The sequence below is a fragment of the Elephantulus edwardii genome, unplaced genomic scaffold, assembly GCF_000299155.1.
Source record: "Elephantulus edwardii isolate Elephantulus edwardi_28Jun2011 unplaced genomic scaffold, EleEdw1.0 scaffold00017, whole genome shotgun sequence".
In the NCBI taxonomy this organism is placed as follows: Eukaryota; Metazoa; Chordata; class Mammalia; order Macroscelidea; family Macroscelididae; genus Elephantulus; species Elephantulus edwardii.
This window is the reverse complement of record NW_006399767.1, coordinates 28,424,663-28,445,142: the sequence shown is the minus strand read 5'-3', so window position 1 is coordinate 28,445,142 and position 20,480 is coordinate 28,424,663. Positions and strand designations below refer to the sequence as shown.

General features: G+C 48.3%; 2 protein-coding genes across 2 annotated transcripts in view; one reads left to right on the top strand and one right to left on the bottom strand.

Annotated features, from left to right (window-relative positions):
* The window catches only part of ITPR3 (inositol 1,4,5-trisphosphate receptor, type 3), an 89,517-nt gene extending 86,374 nt beyond the window's left edge, over positions 1-3,143 (top strand). Inside the window, exons 55-58 of the mRNA XM_006882082.1 lie at positions 312-477; positions 1,085-1,245; positions 2,284-2,445; positions 3,075-3,143. Of these exons, the coding sequence (XP_006882144.1) occupies positions 312-477; positions 1,085-1,245; positions 2,284-2,445; positions 3,075-3,143 (558 nt within the window). The remainder of the gene's footprint in view (positions 1-311; positions 478-1,084; positions 1,246-2,283; positions 2,446-3,074) is intronic.
* A 1,591-nt stretch (positions 3,144-4,734) lies between these two features.
* On the bottom strand, positions 4,735-19,668 carry LOC102860572 (ubiquinol-cytochrome-c reductase complex assembly factor 2-like). Its single transcript, XM_006882081.1, has 4 exons — positions 19,490-19,668; positions 8,427-8,501; positions 7,518-7,587; positions 4,735-4,913 (listed from the first exon to the last, which is right to left on the bottom strand). Exons 1-4 carry the CDS (start codon positions 19,625-19,627, stop codon positions 4,786-4,788), a joined length of 411 nt encoding a protein of 136 aa, XP_006882143.1. The 5' UTR covers positions 19,628-19,668; the 3' UTR covers positions 4,735-4,785.
* Between the last annotated feature and the right edge of the window lie 812 nt (positions 19,669-20,480).

Below are 20,480 nucleotides of genomic sequence, written 5' to 3'. Positions count from 1 at the left end.
GAATCTGTGTTAGCTCAGACCTAACTAAAAGGAACAGATAACAACAGGTGTAGACCTGCCGTCCTAGCTCCACACACTGCATCCCTACAGGGCTTTAGTTCGTAGTCTGTCTACATCTGCCCCTTCTAATCCAACTCAGGGCATCTGACTGCCATTCTTGCTCCTTCGAGTTGGGCTGAGTCCACGCTGCGGGTGTGCAAGGTCCCTGGAGACCCCGTTTCCTTCGGTGGGCCTGCACCGTTAACCTGGCCCTGACCCCTGCTGGCGAGCTGGGGGACTGCGCGCCGAGCCTTCCTGTCTTGCCCCTGCAGGAGTCCCTGTTCCCAGCGCGCGTCGTCTACGACCTCCTGTTCTTCTTCATTGTCATCATCATTGTGCTGAACCTCATCTTTGGGGTGATCATTGACACCTTCGCCGATCTGCGCAGTGAAAAGCAGAAGAAGGAGGAGATTCTCAAGACGACTTGTTTCATTTGTGGTGAGCTCTGATTCCTGCTTGGGGGGCTCCGATGGGACTGGGCAAGCTGTTGATGGCACGTCATCTGAGGGCAGTGATGGCCTGAGCAATCCCGGCAGCCACTGGAGAACTTTCCCTGGATGTCCCAGTTCTCCCCAGAACTAGGGGGGTCTTCACCTGGCTTGTGTTTAGAAGAGGGTGTTTCTTCAACCCCACGGTTTACAGATGAAGACCGGAAGCCCAGCAAGTGGCCTCAGTTCCTGATCTCAGTGCGGTGCTGTCCCTTCCCCGGCTAGGCTGACGAAGGGGCAGGTGTCACCTGTGGGAGAAATCCCTCACCCAGTTACTCCTGCCTCCTTGGGATGAGAGTTTGGCTGTTTGCTCCCACAGTCCTTGCGGCTGCTGCGGGAGGGCTGCAGCTGTGTCGAGGCGGGATCTTTGAGGCTGTCTGGTGCTTTAAATAGCAGTGACCTAAATAGCCCCAAGTGGGCTGCCGGAAGCGCTCATCAGCCCTCTTAACACGAGGGGAACACGTGCCTTTCTCCTCGCTCCCCCTCCCGTGTATGAGGCAGGACCCTCACCAGGTGGTCCCTACCAAGCTTCTCACCCTCAGCCCCTGTGTCCTCAGGTCTGGAGAGGGACAAGTTCGACAACAAGACGGTGTCATTCGAGGAGCACATAAAGCTGGAGCACAACATGTGGAACTACCTGTACTTCATCGTGCTGGTCCGAGTGAAGAACAAGACGGACTACACGGGCCCCGAGAGCTATGTGGCCCAGATGATCAAGGTGTGAGCGGGGGCCAGAGGGGTCGGTGAGCAGCTCCACGGGGCCTCAGCCAGGCGCCGGTGGAGTCGGTTGCAGCTGGTCCAGAAGCCAAGGCTTTCCCCGATCCCAGAGAGGAATGGCCACATCTGTCTGCACGACTGACCCCAGAGGCTAGGGGAAGGGGTGTGGACAGCTGCAGACACTTGTTGAGGCCGGCAAGGGAGCAGCTGGAGCCAGCCCTCTGCTCCTGGGAGTCCTGCCAGCAGTGGTGCCGGGAAAAGCCCATGGCAGACCCGTCAGCCCAAGAGAACATCAGTGCTATTATTGCCCGGCCTGTGGGAGCAGGAGACACCCCGATGAGGAAGCCATCTGGGAGGCTGCTCAAGGGAGCCTTTCTGGGCTTCCCTCAGTTTGCATGGTTCCTGAAGAAACTGTTAGATTTAGGAAGAATCCCACCCATTCACGTTTACAGTAATGAAAGGAGGGAAGGCAGTGAATAAGGATTAAGGAGAGCTCGGCTTGGGTCCGGTGGATCGCTATCTTGAACTGATCTGAGTACAAGTGTATCTGCTGGTCTGAGCAGCTCCTAGGTGGCCTCCTGCTTCCTACTCCTGTCCTGGGAAATGGTGGGTTTTGCCTCTCAGATGCATCGCTGCAGTTTGCTCAGCAGAGCCTGCCTCGTCCTCGGTTTGCTGTCTTGAGTTGTATCTTCTCGGGTGTGGGGCATAGGTCAGGGCAGGGCATGGAGAGAGAGAGGAAGGAGAGTCATGGCCTTGGTTCAGAAGTCTCTCAGGTGTCAGGCGAGCGAACATGCAGTGCCAGGTCGTCTGGGGGAAGCTGGCCTGTCACAGACGGTGGTCCCTCCCAGCCATGAGGCCTCACTGCTGCTCCAGTGCACCCTCCTGGGAGGACCTGGGGCAGCTCAGACTTTCCCATGACACATCCTGGCAAGTTCTGTTCGGGCGTGGCGGCAGCCTCATCACACGAGCAGCCCGGACTGAGGCTGTTCACCCCCGACCCTGCTCTCCTCAGTAGAGCCTTCCTCATGTTATTTTTCAGAACAAGAACCTGGACTGGTTCCCTCGGATGCGGGCCATGTCCCTGGTCAGCAACGAAGGGGAGGGGGAGCAGAACGAGATCCGGATTCTGCAGGATAAGCTCAGCTCCACCATGAAGCTGGTGTCACACCTCACCGCCCAGCTCAACGAGCTCAAGGAGCAGGTGCGCGCTTGCCCCACCCTCGCCCACCTCTGGGGTCTGCACTAGGCTGCCTTAGCCCATCACTGAGGCTGGGGTCCCTCCTGCCACGTGGATGAGGTGGGGGAGAGGCTGGTACTGTCACGCCGTGCCTGCACCCCACCTGTCTTGGCCTCTGTTACTGGGATGTGCAGGCAGCTTCCCAGCACTCTGCCCTGTGGAAAGCTAGACTGGGGCTGGAACCCCTGCCCGTGCTGGAGACACCTGCGTAGTTGTGTGGGGCTACCTCCTTGCTCGTTTTTTACTCCTGGCAGCTGCTAGTGAGCCTCTCGAGGGAGTCACTGTTGATGGGATGTTTAAGGCCGCCTTCACTTGTCAAACAACCCCCTACCCAGAGATAGTTCCTCTCCACCTGGCAGTTATTGAGGGTTAGGCAGCCCCTCTTAGGCTGGGTGGCTTCCCAGCTGCACCAAATCGGGGGTTTGTGACAGGCTAATTGAAGAGATGGGTGTAGGGGCTGGCATCCTCTTGGCACCCTGAGGGGTCTTGGCCTGCTGCCAAGGCTAAGCAGCAGCTGGGCCTGTTGGGGAGCCGGTGCCCAGAGAGAGGGTGCAGGGTGATCTGATGGGACCTGTTGGCATGTTTAATCCTAGATGACAGAGCAGCGGAAACGCAGGCAACGCTTGGGCTTTGTGGATGTCCAGAACTGCATGAGCCGCTGAAGGCCACAGGATGCTCGTCACTGGAGAGCCGAGTGGGGTGACGCCGTCCTTCCCTCGGGCTGGGTGTCCAGACAGCTTGGTGCCCACCAGCTTCTAGCCCCCACTCTGCCCGACTCCCCCTCAAACCAACCACAGTCCTGAGAGGCATTGGGAGGGGATGTGTGTGGAGCCTCTGAGCTAACAGACTTGTCCAGAGCTCTAAATGAGAATCACTGGGACTCAGTTTACCTTAATGCCTTAGACAAAGAGAAGTCCTGGAGACCTTTGTTCCTTAAAGCAATAACTGACATTCCTTTGTAGTCCTCTTTGCAGGTGATTAGGAGTGGGGTCACCTCTTTATCGCCAAGCACTACATTTGGGCCGCTACCTGCCTCTGGCGGAGGTGGCAGTAAGGCTGTTACTAGTGATTTTAGGGCTTTGTTATTTAACTTATTCCATGGGTGCTGTTCTCAGCCCTGCAGCCCGCCCACCCATCTCCGCTCCCTCCTCATGAGCCGTGGGCCTCGCTGTCCATGCCCAGGTTACCCTGTCTGGCCATAGGTGGACCGGTGACCTATGGATGGAGGAGGCCTTGCTCCTAGACCTGGCTCCTTCTGAGCAGCTGCTCACCCAGGTGACATGGCTGGGTGTGTTAGAGCAGCTGGTTTTTGTTTTTTTCATTTCTTCTTTTGGTGTAATGTTTTACAAATCCTTTGGCCTGAGAACTAATATGGTAATTGCCTTAAATAAATTAATAGAAATCTAGTTCATTAAGAAGGGATGCTGTTTCCTGAACAACCACCCTCTATATACACACAGATTTTCAGGAGTGGGGTTTAAGAAGGTACCCGAACAGAAAAACAAACTTTGGGTTCTCCAGAGATGCCAACGATACCCTGTCCCTGGATCAGAACTGCATTTCAGTGAAATTGGTCTCCATTTTAAAGATATTTTATGCATTTAAAGTTATTCTAAGGAGTCTAGACAAAAATAAGGTTAAAAATCAATCCATTCTCATCACTGAGAGGTTGTCCGCCCTGTCCTGCCCCTGCTCCGGGCTCTGTTCTAGACAGAAGAAAGTTTACTAGCCAGAGCGCCATGGAATAAGGGGACCAGCTGGAGAGGACCTCTGTCCCTGGACCTCCCCAGACTGTAATCACAGAGCTGAAGCCCACTACAACGTGAGGCCCCGTCTCAGGCCGGTCTGTGCCTTCACTGGTCCTTCAGTGAACCTGGAATACGGGTTTGGTTGGGATGGGGCCTGAGCTACCTCCTCTCCATCAGTGAGGCCGAGGGCCAGGCAGGCTGTTTCATCTCTCTGCTTGCAAAGGGATGCCTTTTCCATCCCCTCCGGCCCCAAGAGCTCCTACAAAAGGGAGCTTGAGAGTCCTGCTGAGATGCGAGACCTTGCTGGTGAGTTGGGGCTCCTGTGGTCGTGCAGGAAGCACCTTACCCAGAGAGAGACATCTCCCCTCCCAAGGAGCCTTCCCCGCCCTGGCATGGGCCCTGTTGATAGCTCAGATGGCTCCCTTCTCAGGCTGAAACCTTCCTTCCAATAATAAGGGCTTCTTCCTTTTGTGATGGCCAGATGACATTCTCAAACTGTGAGTCCAGGGGAGAACTGACAGTTTTATTTATGATGACAACATACAAGCAACCACACTCATGTACGTGGGCGAGATAAGGACCGGGCCCAGGCCTTGTGCATGTCCTCGGGATTCTGGGGGGCAAACTTCTCCTGCAGTTTCTTCCACATGCCTTTATTCATTTCCTTAAATTCTTCCAAGGCCTCTGCAAAAAAGGAAAATCCAGGAAAAAAGAAGAATCTCAGTCTGAAACCTGATTACACGGGTTGCGTGCCTCACATTACACATAGGGTGTTCTAGAAAAAGTGTAAGCTGAACTTTGAAGAGCAGATCAAATAGGGTAATATTACATATAATAAAAACAAAAGCCATGGCTCAGGTTCTCTGGTCCCTGCGTTATTCACGATGCGCAGAGTGGATTCACTGCCCCCTCCTTGCCTCACCAGGGCACATTTCTTGTCCTGCTCCACAGGAGAGGGCAAGAGCATGCCATGCAGCTCGGGGTTTAGCACAAAACTTATCCTGCCTGCCTCAGTAGGCCCCCACTACCTTACTAGCCCCATTTTTCAGAACCTGAGGCACAGAGAGATCAAGTACCTTGCTTTGGATCACAAAGCAAGAGAGAGGTCGCACTGGAGCTGAGACCTGAGCCTGGTGAAGCCACCATCTGCTCAGAGTGAAGCAGGTGCTGGAGAGGACGTTGGGTCTGGGCTAGAATCCTCCTCACCCTACCATTTCCCCAGTGAGGCATCGCTAGCAAGTGACTTAACCCTGAGCCACGGTTCCCGATCTATACAATGGAGATAAATATAACCTTGGAAACTTTATTAAAAGAAAGAAAAAAAAAGACAAAAACCAAACAAAAAAAAAATGGAGGCAAAATATCTGGTACCTGTTCTATACTCAAGAAACCATAAACGTCCTTCCCCTTATGAAGGAGGGATCAGCCAGAACCAGTGAAGCCTTTTGTTTAGAAAACACATACAGGAACCAAAGCAGGGTTTCTCAGCCTTCATACTACTGGCTTTCCCCTTATGGAAGCTGTCTGCATTTTAGAGTGTCGGCGCAGTACTCTGGCCTTTTCTGTTAAATAACAGCAGCATCTCCACCCCAGTTAATAACATCAAAAACTGTCTCCAGACATTGTCCTATGTGTGTGCACTCGGGACAGAAACCACTCCTGGTTGAGAAATACTGGATGCCAAAGATACATAGATCCTTTAGCTTTCATAACCTGAATTTCAGTCTGGCAAAAAACTTGGAGAAAAAGGATACTTTCTGAAAGGAAAACCTAACTCCCATTATTCATTAATAATGTTACTTCTCAATGGACTCCCAGTCTAAATTAGGAGGCACAGTGTAACTTAGCCAGCAGCCCAGCATCCTGTCCTGAGTCTCTTCTCAAAGGTCCCTTGTGCACAGAACATGACTGGGGATTCCTGTCCACCTACCAGCCTCGAGGCCTCCTTTATCAGAGAGGGGACAGCAGTTGGGACACAGCCACAGACACATCTCAGACTTGCCAGGCCTTTAAATCCTCTCAATACAAGGTGAGGCAGGCCTTCTCTTGTCCTGTCAGAGGAAATGTGTGGTAAGCTTATTCCACACAGTGGCAGTAAAAACATGAGACTGGCTGTGAAAACAAATTATCAGCAAATTTCCTGGAGCTGAACTCCCAGCCAGAACAAGCTGCAGCAAGGGCCGATGGTGGGGAGTCGTGCACCTCCCACGCCTCCTCGCTGAGGGGGAGCAACAAGAGTGTTTCCTCTCCGGGGTCGGGCCTTTCGAGCTTAGCTCCAATCTAATTGCAAGTTCAAACTTCACCCAAACTCTCTGGGGCCCCAGCAGTGACACAGTGCACCAATGCTGGTAAGGACATGGGCCCAGGGACATGCGAGCAAATTTATACATTTTTAAAAAGAACTGAAAACAAAGCAATTCTGCCTGACCAAAATAACCTCATCCTAGTTTCCCAGATAGAACTGTTATAAAAATAGGGACACACACTGGCAGGTGACACCACCCAGTTTTGATCTGCTCGGAAGGTAAAGAGTTGTCTGAAAGGCCAAATTTGCAAAACCTGGTTGCTGAAGGCAGTCAGAGGAACAGGAAAGAGAAATTTCTAGAACACCAGAAGGCGCCATGCCCTCCCAGAAAAGGTTAGCCTATTTTTGTATACAGTATCTTTGGCAGTAAAAATAGTAATTTTCCAGAACCTGCCTACTTTGACCCTAGCTCCCCCCACTCTTCAGTGACAATGGAGATGGGGAAGCATGAAGGGGGTGGCCTTGGCAGTGTTTCCTTCCTTGTTAATCAGGGTCTACCAGTGACTTCAAACACACCTCGCTCAATCCCTATCTAACCCACAGACCACGTCTCCTGGGTCAGATAACTCCTAGGCGGATATCCCTATACACCATTATTGAATGTCTTTTTGTTTTAATTAAAACTCTCATTGTTTATAAGGCCCCCTCTAGACCATAAAAATAAAATTATTTTCCTTCCATCCTGATTTCAACTACTTCCATTTGGCAGACATGTATTCCCCTGTCCTTTGCTGCCTGGCTTTGAATTTAAAAGCACTAAAGATGGATTTTTCTGTTTAAAATAATATCTTCGACCTTCTTCACATTCTGTGACCACAAAGCATGAGCTCTGGAGCTTTAGAATTGGACTATTCCAATTCCTCTGGACTGTTCACAAGACTTCCCATCAAAGCAAAGCTGTCCTATTAGACAATTCCCCTTCACCGCTCAAACGTGAAGAATCTTTTGCAAACCAACCAGAAGGGACAGCTGGTTTTCAATACCTGTGGACAGAATGAGCTTGTACTCTTCCAAGGACAGGCCGCTGAAGCTTGTTTCTCTGGGGCGTGGGTACTGGTCATGTGGGTGAGAAGAGAGAAAGCGGATGATTACTTCTACAGTCTGATGACCCCTCACACCTCCCAATCTCTTCGGCTGCAGCCCACCTGGGCTGAGTGTAGAGCCCAGGAAGTGTGACAAGAGGAGTGGTGCCACCTTGAGGCCAGAGACTCGGTCTCCTAAGATCCAGCACCATCTTCGTGTTCACTGAGGGACTGTGGCTCAACTTAAATGAAGGCTCAGTTACCTCAGTAAGTTCAAGATTTCTGCGTGGAGCCTGTGAACCTGCATTTTTAACTACCACCCACGGAATGCTCACATGGCTGGCCCACCTGCCACACTGAGAGAACTGAGGGTTTGGAAGAAATCCGTCTCCCATGCAGGTCAAAGCTGGCCTATTTATGGAGTTACTGAGACCTTTTTTTAAGTCTGGGAGAAACCTCACTGGATAGGAATTTGACAGTAGCCATGTCAGGGCTTGAGGACAAGCCTGACTGGACCTTCCTCAATCACTTATCTGTCACATGAGTGTGGGAGAGCATCATTCCCCTGGGAATGGATGGAAGAGCACTTAGCACATGTGTACAGCCCAAGAGTTGTGAGTTCCTTCCAGAAACACATGCTAGCATACAAAACAGATGGCTTTTATTCATATTCATAAACAGCTTTTGTTTAAGTGACCTAAAAGCTGCTACCAAGCACCTTTGTTGGTTTGGATGAAATTACTAGTTGTGTTTGAAGGTAAAAAAAACCCGTAATTCTTCACAAAACACTGAATAATCAGACTGTCACTTATTCTTATTGGTTGTCCTCAGTCAGAGGGCTGGAGATGTAAAAGACCCGGGCCCACTCACCTTGTGTTTGTAATAGTTTGAATGGAGTCGTGCTAAGCTCTTGTACATCTGATCACAGGTCTCAGGCTCTGCAATCTGAAAAACAAAGAACCCCAAAGACCTGAGCAAATGAGCCCAGCCTGCTCCCACCCCATGTGCACCTGGAGGAGGGAGCGGAAAGTCAATGAGGCATTCAAGGAAAGCAGGCCTGCAGCAAGCACTGGGGGCTCTGCTCAGTAGGAAGAGAGCCAGGCCCAGGTTTCCAACATCAGAAATCCCCACTTGGGAGTAACTGCCTGCCCCATCAGCTCTCCAACCTGGTGAAACCTCCATCAATCAACCTGCAAACCAACCTTCGCTGAGCACCTGTGGCTGTGAACCCCCACTGCAGCTGCCTTTGGACACTACCACTGGATGAAAATACCCTAAATGTCTACATCAGACAGGACGGTGCTTCGGGAATGCTGGAGGCAAGGGTGGGCTACAAGAATTCAGAGGGTCCCCGTGTGCTCAAGGAAGTGAGATTAAGCGAGGCTCTAGGGGTGCCATCGCTTCTAGGTGGAGGGGTAGTTGGAGCAGCAGAGTGGAGCAGTCTGGCTGAGAACACAGGTAGAGGAGCTTGGGCCAGGGGAAAAAGAGCGAGCTCTTTGAGTTAGACCTTCAAAACGAAATGCATTAAAGAAACTCTTTTATTATAGTTTAAAAAAAAATCATCTGGGCTTTTATCTGTGGCAAGGAGGGAGCTGCTGAAATTTTACAAGAAAGAAAAAAAGTTGTGTTTCAAGAGGAAATAGGTGAACCAAGATGGAGACGACAGCCAGGCTTTGCCTGAAGAGTCAAGACTTGGAACACCGAGGGGGAGGCCTTGTAAGCAGAAAAGAAATACTCCAGGTGCCCCTGCTGGAAGCCCCTGAAGACAGGGAGCACAGAGAAAAGTGGCTTTTCCCCAGCAGACCTCTTTCTTTTGAATTTCTCCTCTTTCTAGCTATTATTTATCTACAGCTCCTTACATTATTCTGCCACTACCCAGAACAAAACCATCTCTTTTTTGTTTTGCCCCTGAATTCAAATGATGGATTTTTCCAACTTAAATCCTTTCTCAGAGGAGGTGGCAGCATAAATAAGTCAGTGGTTAAGCGTTTTAATAAGGCAGCTCTGCTTCTGCCTGTATACGCGAGTCAAAATGAGGTCTCCATTTTACAACAAACAAAAAGGATGGTCTGCCACTTAGGTCTACCTGATCTGTCCCCAGGTTCTAGCCACTCATTCTCGGATTGCCCAGGTAGCCACATCAGAAGAGAAAGAATTATGGAAGCCATTGTTCATTGACTTGAAAAGGCACTGTTTGAGTGGAGTGAGGCTAAGGTGGACAGGAAAGAGCAGATGGAAAAACGGGAGGCTCACAGCTGAGCCCTGACTCCAACGGTCAGTCAGCTCTTCAGGAAAAGTCCAGCTGGAAGTGGGTTCTGAAGCACATATTTGGAGCAAAGCATTCAAACATTGTTCCTTCCTTGGGCATCCATCACCAAGAATCAACAAAGAGAACAGAACGTACACAGCGCAAGGGAGAGAGAAGAATAATGCTGGCAGAGTCTGAAAGATTATTATTGAGATTATCATAAGGCAGTTGCGTATTTCTTCCTTTCCTTGTTCTCTCCATACCTGTGCAGACCTGTGAGCTTATAAATTCGTTTAAGGGCCTTGCCCATGGCTGGTGGGAATGTAAAAGGGTCCAGCCACTATGGAAAGCATGCATGATGGACAATGTCCCTAAGACAGGAAGGCAGGGACTCAAACAGATTACTTGTATCCCAATGTTCAGTGCTGCATTATGCCCACATTCCAAGGGGTGGAAAACTCCCAAGTGTCCACCAACAGGTTAAGAGATGAATAAATTATGTTCTACCAATGCAGTGGGGTATCATTCAGCCATAAAGGAAATAGGACTCTCATGCATGCTACAACATGGACCAGATACCAAAACATGATGCTGAGTCAAAGAAGTCAGACATAAAAGGACGATTACTAGATGATCTCACTTAGACGACGTTTCCTGAACAGGCAAACACTCGGACAGAAAGATCAGAGGCTGCTCAGCGACCTCCCACCACAACCTCAAGTGCATGAGGAGGGGGCCATTCTTCCTTCCTATCTTGTCCCATCTTCTGACAGGGCAGCTGGGCAGAAGGGGGCAGACAGAGGGGATTCGCTGGGCTCCACTGACCTCTTAAAAATCCCAGTGTCAAAAACACAGTCTCATGGATACTTTACATATTGCCTGGAGTTCAAATAATCGAAGAAGAAACCAAATAACTCTAAGCCCTAAAAAATTGGTTTGTCACCCCATTTCCCATTTGAAGTCAGGAACACAGATATGAGGCTGTAAAAGCAGTTGAAGTGGTAGGTACAGAAGTGATGAGAATCTGGCGCTTGCCAACTTTCTAGCCAACCTCTTAGACCTCTTACTGCTTCTGGAACTAGAATCATGGCCAATTTTGGGTTTCCTGGAAAGGTGGGTGGTCAGCAAAAAAAGACCCTTGGACGAGAGGGACTGACACAGTGAATGTAGCAATGGGCTCAACTCTGTCAGATGAAGATGGCCCAGGATGGGTCAGGGTTCAGATCTGTTGTTCACAGGTTCGCTGAACTGTACTTGACTCGATGGTACCTAACAAGCAGTCACACTCAGGGAGCTCTGGTGGTACAGTAGTTAAAACATTTAGCTGCTAACCAGAAAGTCGGTAGTTCAAACCAACCACCTGCTCCTCAGGAGAAAAATCAAACTGTCTGCTTCCTAAAGCTTTAGAGCCTTGGAAACCCCCTCGGGCAGCCCCACTCTGACCTACAGAACAGCTATGTGCTGAAACAAATCTGATAGCAGTGGGCTGGGTTGGGCTGCTCTCATTCAAGGTGATGGTGGTAGTTTACTGGTAAAACTCTCACCTTCCATGCAAGGGACCCGAGTTCAGTTCCCAGTCAATGTAGTTGGTGCACAATCACCTGTCAGTGGAGGCTTGAATGTTGCTTTGATGCTGAACAGGTTTTAGCACTGTTTCCAGACTAAGATGGATTAGGAAAAAGGAATGGTGGTCTAGTCCACAAGTCGGTCAGTGGAAAATCTGAGAGGTCACAGGGTCAGATCCACGCAGCACTTTGCCCTGTTATGCACGAGGCAGCTATGAGCTGGGAGCCAATCTGACTGCAGTGAACAACAGTCACACTCAAGCTACGCTCAGCCGTTACAATGCGGTCTAGCTCATGGCTTAAAAAGACATTAACAAAGATACCTATCTAACTCCAGAAGCCTCACCACACACCTACAGCCTATACTTCACTCACAGATTCTGGCGCAAACATTCTGCATTTTCAAAGATACAGTATTTTGATTAAATGTACTGTGCATTTTCAAAAATATTCTTATACACAAGCTTTAAATTACCTGATTTTGCATTTACACATAATGAGATTACGGACATTTTAGGACTAATAGTAGTGCTGGGTTTGAAAAAGGCAGCAGTAGGGACATTATGAAAAATTCAGCACTGCTCCCTAAATGTGAATAAAATAGATGTTCAACTGACAAAGTGTCCTTTATAGCTCTATTTTTGCTCCTTTTGCATTTCCCCTGCTCAGTCGTCAGTAAATTTCTCTTTACCATATTAAACTTTTATACATACAAATCTACATCACTGCCGCAGGCACTGATTTCGATTTTCAAAATTGAATTTTGGGTAGTGACAGCAATTGGTACAGCAGCCCCTATTCTAGTCACACAAAGGGACGCATAAGCACTTTTGGGAAAGGGTGTCGAAAATTGCTTTGCTAATTAAGGTAGAGCTGGATTCGGTCCAGGAGGATCTATGAAAAAAAAAAAGGTTTTCATGACTTGGTAATGAACTTCTGAAATGAGTTCATTTCGTTATGGGAGCCTATTCCCTTCAATTCAACAGAAAATGTGTTTCTTGAGCACCTACTATGTAGCATCTTCAGCTAGGTGGTTGTAGGAGACATAAAGAAGACTCAGCCCAGGTCCTGGCACTGGAGAAGTTGTAATCAAGCTTGAAAAAGACAAGACACGTTGTGTTAACAACTAGACAAGCTGCAGACAGTGTGTAATGGATGCGCCAGTCGTGGAAGGCTGGGCTGCTACAGGGATCAGAGGTGGGAGCCTGGAGCCTACTATAAGGTGGGCAAACAGAGCAGATGTGGTGGGAGAGGCCCATTCACAGAGTGTGTCCCAAGATCAAAGGGAAGCCAGTCCTTGCATAGCCTTCAGGGCTAGACAATGGGATGGGTGGGGTGAAGAGCCAAGCACGGAGAAAGAGGCAAGAAAAAGGTATGAGGACAAAGATGTCTCAGCCAGGCAGCAGTGGGCAGAGCCCAGGAAGAGCGTCAAGGGCTGGGAAGCTACCCCGTTTTGGGCAAGCTCTGTGTGCCTCAAGCTTTTTTCATTTTGTGGGGGTACGGTGTAGGGAGTCCAGGATTTGTACTTGATTCTCAAAGCTTAAGACCCAACGGTACGACCACTAATTTGGGAGGCAATGAAGAGACTCTCCCTGAAGCAAAGGCTCATGCCGGGGAAAGGCTGGAAGCAGGATGGCACAAAGGTCAGAGGCCACTGCAGACAGGATGAAGTTGCCCAAGCCTCGTGTGAGATAACAAGTGGACCCCAAAGATACCGGAATAAAGTGGTGGCTCAAAGTGGTCATTTATCTTTCTAGGAGGGGTATCTAGATCTTAACTATACACAGGGAAGTATCCTGTCTAAGCATGACCTTAGGTCATTCTCAAAATAGGATGGGGGGGGAAGAGATGACTACTGTCCCTATCAGGGATGATGCTCCTCACAGTTCTTGTCTTACAATGGGTTAGATAACTAAAAAGATCTAACTAAAAAGGGCAGGGTGAGGGAGGGTCACGCTGAGATGCTGCCACTCCTGGCAACAAAGCCAGATGTCAAGGAATGCTGGAGACCGGGCCCCCGCTGGACCACTGAGAAAACAAGATCATATAAAACCTCTGCGTTCTCCTCCAGTAAGTTGCAAATACCATATACATTACTATAAACCCAAGAGAAAGTTTAAATCCTTTCAAACTGGGTCAATCTTATTTAAACCTGCTACAACGCAATTACCAGATCTTGCTGGTGGGTGGGCCCCAAAGAGGCAGCAGCCTCCCCAGGCCCCGTGCTCCGAGCTGTGCCCGTGCTAGGTGAGTGGGTGTGGGCATGCAGTCGGGGTCTTTTGGGAGGCTGCTCGGCTCCTAATGAACTCATTAGAAGCATTTGCTCCTTTGCCTGTAGTTAAGTCAACAATAACTGTTGTCTGTGCCACCTTCTCCCATGTCATGGTTCTCTTTGATTAAGCTCTTGGTGTTGCAGGGAACATGTGTTCTCTCAAGGAAATTGTACTCAAAGGGGGTAAAACTCAAGTTGAAAAAACCCTATACAATGGGATGGAGGGTATGAGAGGTGTTAAGTGCTTTCTGCTTCCCACAACCTCCTCCTTTCTTCGTGGGTTCAGGGTGGGATGTGAAGACTCCCCAAAGGGCAATTTGAGGTGGAATAAACCAAGGCAGTGGTTTTCACACTTTGCGTTCTTTTTCTTTCTAGTAAATCTGGCCTTTCTGCATTGGTAACCCACCATAGCAGTATCTTTCTGCTTATCCATACTAGGAAGTCAAGGCTGGGGTGAGGGAAGCAGGTGGCGTAAACCTAGGCAGGTGTTTTATCCTTTGCCTAAACTGTGTGTGTAGTCCAAAAAGGTTTGAGTAAAGAATGAAGCAGCTTGATGTGTGTGGAACAAGAGACTAATCTAACAAGAGAGAACCTGAAGAAAACTCAGGAACCCAGGGGCCAAAGCCAGACCAGGGCCAGGACAGCTAGGTTTGCCCCAGTCTTGTCCCTAACTCCCATGGGACCTGGAAGTAGTTTGATTTTTCTGATTTTGTTTTCCTTGTCTGTAAAATGGGCATATAATAAAAAGCCTCTTGACTCACATGCTGTAAAGATTATAAATTAATGAGATTATGCATGCCAAATCCACCCGTTGGGTGTTACTGTTAAGATGCAGGAAGCTAAGAGGTTTAGGGAAGGGCTCTCTCTCCCCTATAAAGAAACAAAAAGGCGTTAGGGGCACAACCACCTCCCTAGCAGTCTCATCTTTCTAGAAACTGGCACAGCTAAGGTGATAAACTACACAGATCAGCCAGTGGGCACAACTCCCCAGTATTTGCTAGTCAAGAGGCCCCTAGAATCACTTTTCTTTCTCAAGTTCACTGTAAATAAGCTGGAGTGGGAGTGACTCATGAAGCCATCCTCCATTCCAGCAAGAGGCTGCTCCCTCTGAAAATCACCACAAATTTACTAAACCCAAGCGTATACTCAGGTGACATCAGGATGCAGTAGTGTGACAACAGTCCTGAGGAATGCGCCTGCTGAGCCATGATGCACTGGTTCGTCTACCAGCAAGGTAGTCATGGAGAGAACCATGACTTGTCTCTGCAGCTGACTCAAACTGTGTGGGCTTTCGCCTGATCCTGCGACACCCTCCCTAGGTGATGACAAAGGATGACAACTCCCAAAGCAAAAGCTCTCCCCTGCATTTCTTTCAACTAACAAGTAGGTGATACATTTCATCTCCCCAAGGAAGCCCACTGGCTGACAAGAATCTAGCCTGTTGTCCTCTCTACAAGCTGGGTTGACTACTTAGACTTTCATAAATCACATGACCAGGTTATATGTCCCCTCTATAATTTCTGCAACCCCCACAAACCCAGTAAGCCATCAAAATCATTCTTACCACCCAAGACACAGGAAATATTTCTGCTACATCTGCAACTATATTCTAATGATTTCTGTCTCCTGAGTCATAACCAATTTATCTGTTCACTCAGACATTTACTGAGTCTTTCATGAGCGACTCTATAGACACAGGGTTGGAAGATGAAAATAGCATCAATCTCTATTCTTGAGAAGTTCACTCTAAAGATTTGCAGGGAATTTGAACCTACAAAGTCTACAGAGTTGGAATTGGTATGATTTTTCCCTTCAAGTTTTCTATGTCATGCCAGTTGAAGGCCACTGTAAAAGTTATAAGGGTCCCAAGTGTAATGCAACCCTAAACAGGGGCCCTGGGCCAAACACTCCATCTAATCCTGTTACCCAATCAGTAAGACCATTAAAATGATGCCATTGGGCAGGATCCTGCTCCCCTGGGGCTGGCCTGAGCTCTGTGTTGGGCTAAGTTGCAAAAGAACATATTCCTGCTTTGACAGGTCCTGGCCGTGCTTCTCAAAATTAATTTCTCCTCTGTGTATATGTATGTATGCATGTATCTTATTTCATATCCCTGACCTCTTGTCTGAGCTTCAAATATCGTACTGCTTACTTGACATTTCCACTTGCACATCTTTAGTATACCTAACACTAGACTCAAGATGGTCTTCCTAAACCCCCACCTGTTCCTCATCTCGTCTTTCCTATCGCAGAAAGTGACACCATCTTCCAGCCAATTGCTCAGGACAAAAACCCGTCTAAACGTTACCCCTGGTTTCCCTCTTACCCTTTACCCTACATTTAAAATGCTGGCAAGTCCTGTTGACTTGATTTTAAAATTATAATCCGATTCCAGCCACTTCTACCTCCTGTGCAAGCACGTGTATCCAAACCAACACCTGGTTACCATAACAGTCTTCTGTCCAGCCTCCTCTGGTTTTGCCCCCTAGAATCCATTTATTGCTACAACCAAAACCCAGTTGCCCTCAAGTAGATGCCAACTCCTGGTGACCCAATGCAAGTCAGAGTAGAACTGTGCACCAAAGGGTTTCAAGGACTCTGGAAATAGATTGCCAGGTCTTCTTTTTGAGGAACTTTTCGGTATATTCAAATTGTCAACCTTTTGATGAGTGACAGCCAAATGTGTTAACCATTTGTATTATAACACATGAAATCCCACACAATTAAAGTCATCTTTTTTTAAAAAAGTAAATTAAGTCATATCTGCCAGATGTGCAGGCTGGATTTAGAAGAGGTTGTGGTACTAGGGATATTAAAGCTAATGTCAGATGGATCTTGGCAGAAAGCAAAGAATACCAGAAGAATGTCTATCTGTGCTTCATTGACTATGCAAAGGCTTTTTTTTGACTGTATGGATCACAACAAGCTGTGGCTGACTCTAAGAAGAATGGGAATCCCAGAACATTTGATTGTGCTAATGCAAAACCTATACTTGGACCAGGAGGCAGTCGTCAGAACAGAGCAAGGAGACACTACATGGTTCAAAATCAAGAGGGGAGTCCGTCAGGGATGTATTCTGTCTCCATACCTTTTCAATCTGTATGCAGAACAGATCATCCGAGACGCTGGGCTATACGAAGAGGAATGTGGCATCAGGATTGGTGGAAGAATCATCAACAACCTGCGATATGCAGATGACACAACCCTGCTTGCTGAAACTGAGGAGGACCTGAGGCGCTTGCTGCAGAAGATCAAGTACTGTACTACAGCCTCCTATATGGACTGAAGCTAAATGTCAAGAAAACAAAGATTCTAACCACTGGGCCAATTGGCAGCATCAGCATGGATGATGAGGAGATTGAGATAGTTAACAGTTTTAATTTACTTGGCTCCACAGTCAACGCTCTTGGTAACAGCTGCCAGGAAATCAGGAGATGAATTGCATTGGGAAAGTCGGCTGTGAGAGACCTCTCAAGAGTACTGAAGAGCAACGACGTCAGGCTGGAGACTAAGGTGCACCTGATCTGGGCTATAGTCTTTGCAGTTACGTGCTATGCATCAGAGACTTGGACAGTGAATAGGGCTGATAGAAAGGATTGATGCCTTTGAGCTGTGGTGCTGGAGAAGAGTGTTGAATATACCATGGACTGCTAGGAGAACAAACAGGTTTGTCCTGGAGAGGGTGAAGCCAGAGTGTTCCCTGGAGTCAAGGATTCTGAAGCTTCGTCTGACATATTTTGGGCATGTTGCAAGGAGGAACTGGTCCTTAGAAAGGGACATCATGTTTGGCAGAGTGGAGGGGAAGCGAAGGAGAGGAAGACCTTTGGTGAGATGGATCGATTCTGTGACTGGAGCGGTGGGGAAAAGTGCGTTTGAGACAGCTAGGTTGGCACAGGATAGAACAGCATTTAGAGTTCTTGTACATAGGGTCGCTATGAGTCGCAAGCGACTCGATGGCACATAACAACAACAACAACAACAAGTCATATCAGTATCTTGACTAAACTTCCCCAAGCCTATCCAATGCCCTTACTGATTAAATCTAATTTTTAAGCATGGACTATAAAGTGCTAGCATGCCTAATTCCTGTTGTTCTCTGCTTCAACTCATTAAACCTACCTCACTAAGGACCCTTCACACTATGACTTTTCTCTAGCCTGCCAATTTCCTTCTTGCCCTTTGTGCTGCCTATTTCCTCCACCTGGAATGCCTTTCTGGTCAAGTGTACATTGTCTGCTCCTCTGCTTTCCTCAGCTTATCTATGTTTTATTTCCTGAGGAAAGGCCATCTTTGACCACTGCAACTAATGTTCTTCTTTTACCATGGTATTCAACTTTATATCCATCACAGTATGTGTCTGGATTGTCTTACATAAATGAACGTGTCCTCACTAAGAATGTAAACTTCATGAAGGAAGGTCTCATGTCTCATGTCTCAAGGTCTAATGGATCCCTAGCAACCAGTAGAGTTTGTTGATAGGGTAGATGGCAGATAGAGACATATATGTATTGATACAACCTGTATTATGAAGATGACCTCGACCTCGCTTGCAGAAAGTGAAGAGGATTCGAAGCACTTGCTGCAGAAGAGCAAAGTCTACAATTTTTGATGTGGATTACATCTCAACACCAGGAAAACAAATATCCTCACTACTGGACCAAAAAGCAACATCATGATAGGGAAAAGACATGTTGTTAACAATTTCATTTTACTGGGATTCACAATCAATATCCATGGCAACAATAGTCAGGAAATCAAAAGATATGCTACACTGGGAAAATATGCTGTTTAAGGGAATCTCTCAAATATTAAAGGGAATGATATCAGGGTAAAGACTAAGGTGCACCTGATGCAAGCCACGGTCTTTTCAATCACTTCCTATGCATCTGAAAGTTGGACAATGAATAAGTATAACAGAAGAAAATCAATGCCTTTGAGTTGTGGAGTTGGAGAAAAGTGCTGAATATCTCATAGACTGTCAGAAGAATAAACCAGTCTGTCTTGGAGGAAGGGTAGCCAGGGAGTTCCTTAAAGAGAAGGCTGGTGAAACTTCATCACACATGCTTTGAGGATGCTGTTCAGGGCAAGGACCAGTCCTTAGAAAAAGGCACAATGCTGGGAAAGGTGGAGAGTCAGAGAAAGTGAGGAAGACCCTCAACAAGATGGGGTGACACAATGACTGCTAACAATGGGTTCAAGCATATCACAGATGGTGCAGGACAGGACAGGGTTCAGATCTGTTGTCCCTAAGGTCAGTATGTCATTGCTGACTCGCGACACACACCTAACAATATGTGTATTTATGTAATATTAAGTAAGTGAATGAGTGAATCCAGCACTTTAAGTCACTCACAAGGCCATGAACCTAAATTCTAAACTTGTATATAAGTTTACAGGGACTCAGAACACAAAAGCCTTAGAGGGGCCCTTGGGGTCCACCAACGGTCGAGGTAAATGGCATCACATTATAGGAGGAAGAAGTGTGCAAAGTGTCACCACCGTGCAATTCAAATTGTGGGTCTTAACCCTGGCTACTCCTTGAATTGCCTGGAGACCTTTAAAAACTTCTAAGGCCAAGACCCCACCTCTAGTGATTCTTACTCAGTGTGGCGGAGTGGATCCCGGGCTCCTAGAGTTTTTGAAAGTTTCCTCAGTGATTGCAAACTGCATGCGGGTGCGAGCGCTGAGTGAAGGGGCGTCGCTCCCGACTCGCCCGGGGAAGAGGTGCGCGCACGTGCGGCCCGGGAGGGACGGTGTACGCATGCGCGGACCCTGCCGTCGGGGTGAACGGCCCCACCACCTCCTTTCCGTGCCTCCCCTCTCTCCCCAACCGCCACAGTCCGGTCACCTGCGTGTTCTCTCCCTCCCGAAAGGCCTGTGCTACCCGCTGCCGCAGGTAAGCGCCCAAGTCCCGGCCTCGTTTGGTCTCGTCCACTGGCCACTCCTCACACAGCTTGAGAAAACGCCGGTAGCGGCTGGCTGCCATCTTGGGTCCCTCTTGTCACCGCTTTCGAGGGAGGGGGCGGCACGGACGTCGCGCGCGTGCGCACTGAGACAAACAAGCTTGCTTCCCCTGGAGGCGGGGCAGGAAGGAGGAACGAGCATGCGTGCTTTTGCGGGGCGCCAGCTGCTCACCGATTGGGGGCGCTGTTCGCCTGTCTGAACAGGGCGAGCTTAATTTAAGCCCTTTTGGAACAAGCCCATCTCCCTGGGGCAAGTCAGACCTAGAGCACCCCAGGGACCGCTTTTGCTTCTCTTTTTTCAATGACTGCACAAGCTCAGGACTGAAAAACCTTCCTCCGAGATCTCTGCTAATTTGCATAAACCAATTCATTTGCATGTAAATACAAGTGGTTATTCAATGAAGATGCGCTTTAATTTAATCACGTATAGTGTCACGAACAGGTTGTTCGAGCCCCCTTTCACCTCACAGCCCCTACTCCCATCACCATCACTTGATAATCCGCCACGATTCCATCCATTCTCCGTGATGTCCTCCTTTGCTGGGAGCTTGTCTTTTTTTCTCCTGTGGCTTTTACCTCTTGAGCCAGGCGCTGTCCCTGAAATTCCCTAGCGGAAACGATAACTGCTGGGTTTGTTCAGCTTGGAAAAACATGTACCAAACCTTTTCTTAAACATCTCCTGATGTGTCATGATTTGGAATATCCCGATTTTTCTTTTCAAAAGATTCTCCCCTTCCAGATTTACCTCAAAAACCCCACTACCCTCCCTTTATGTCTTTCTTGCCCTGCATTCGACCTGTACTGTTTCATAGTTTGCTTCCACCTACCTCCTCCTCATTGAGCCTACTTTCGTATAGAGGAATACAGTCTTCCAGA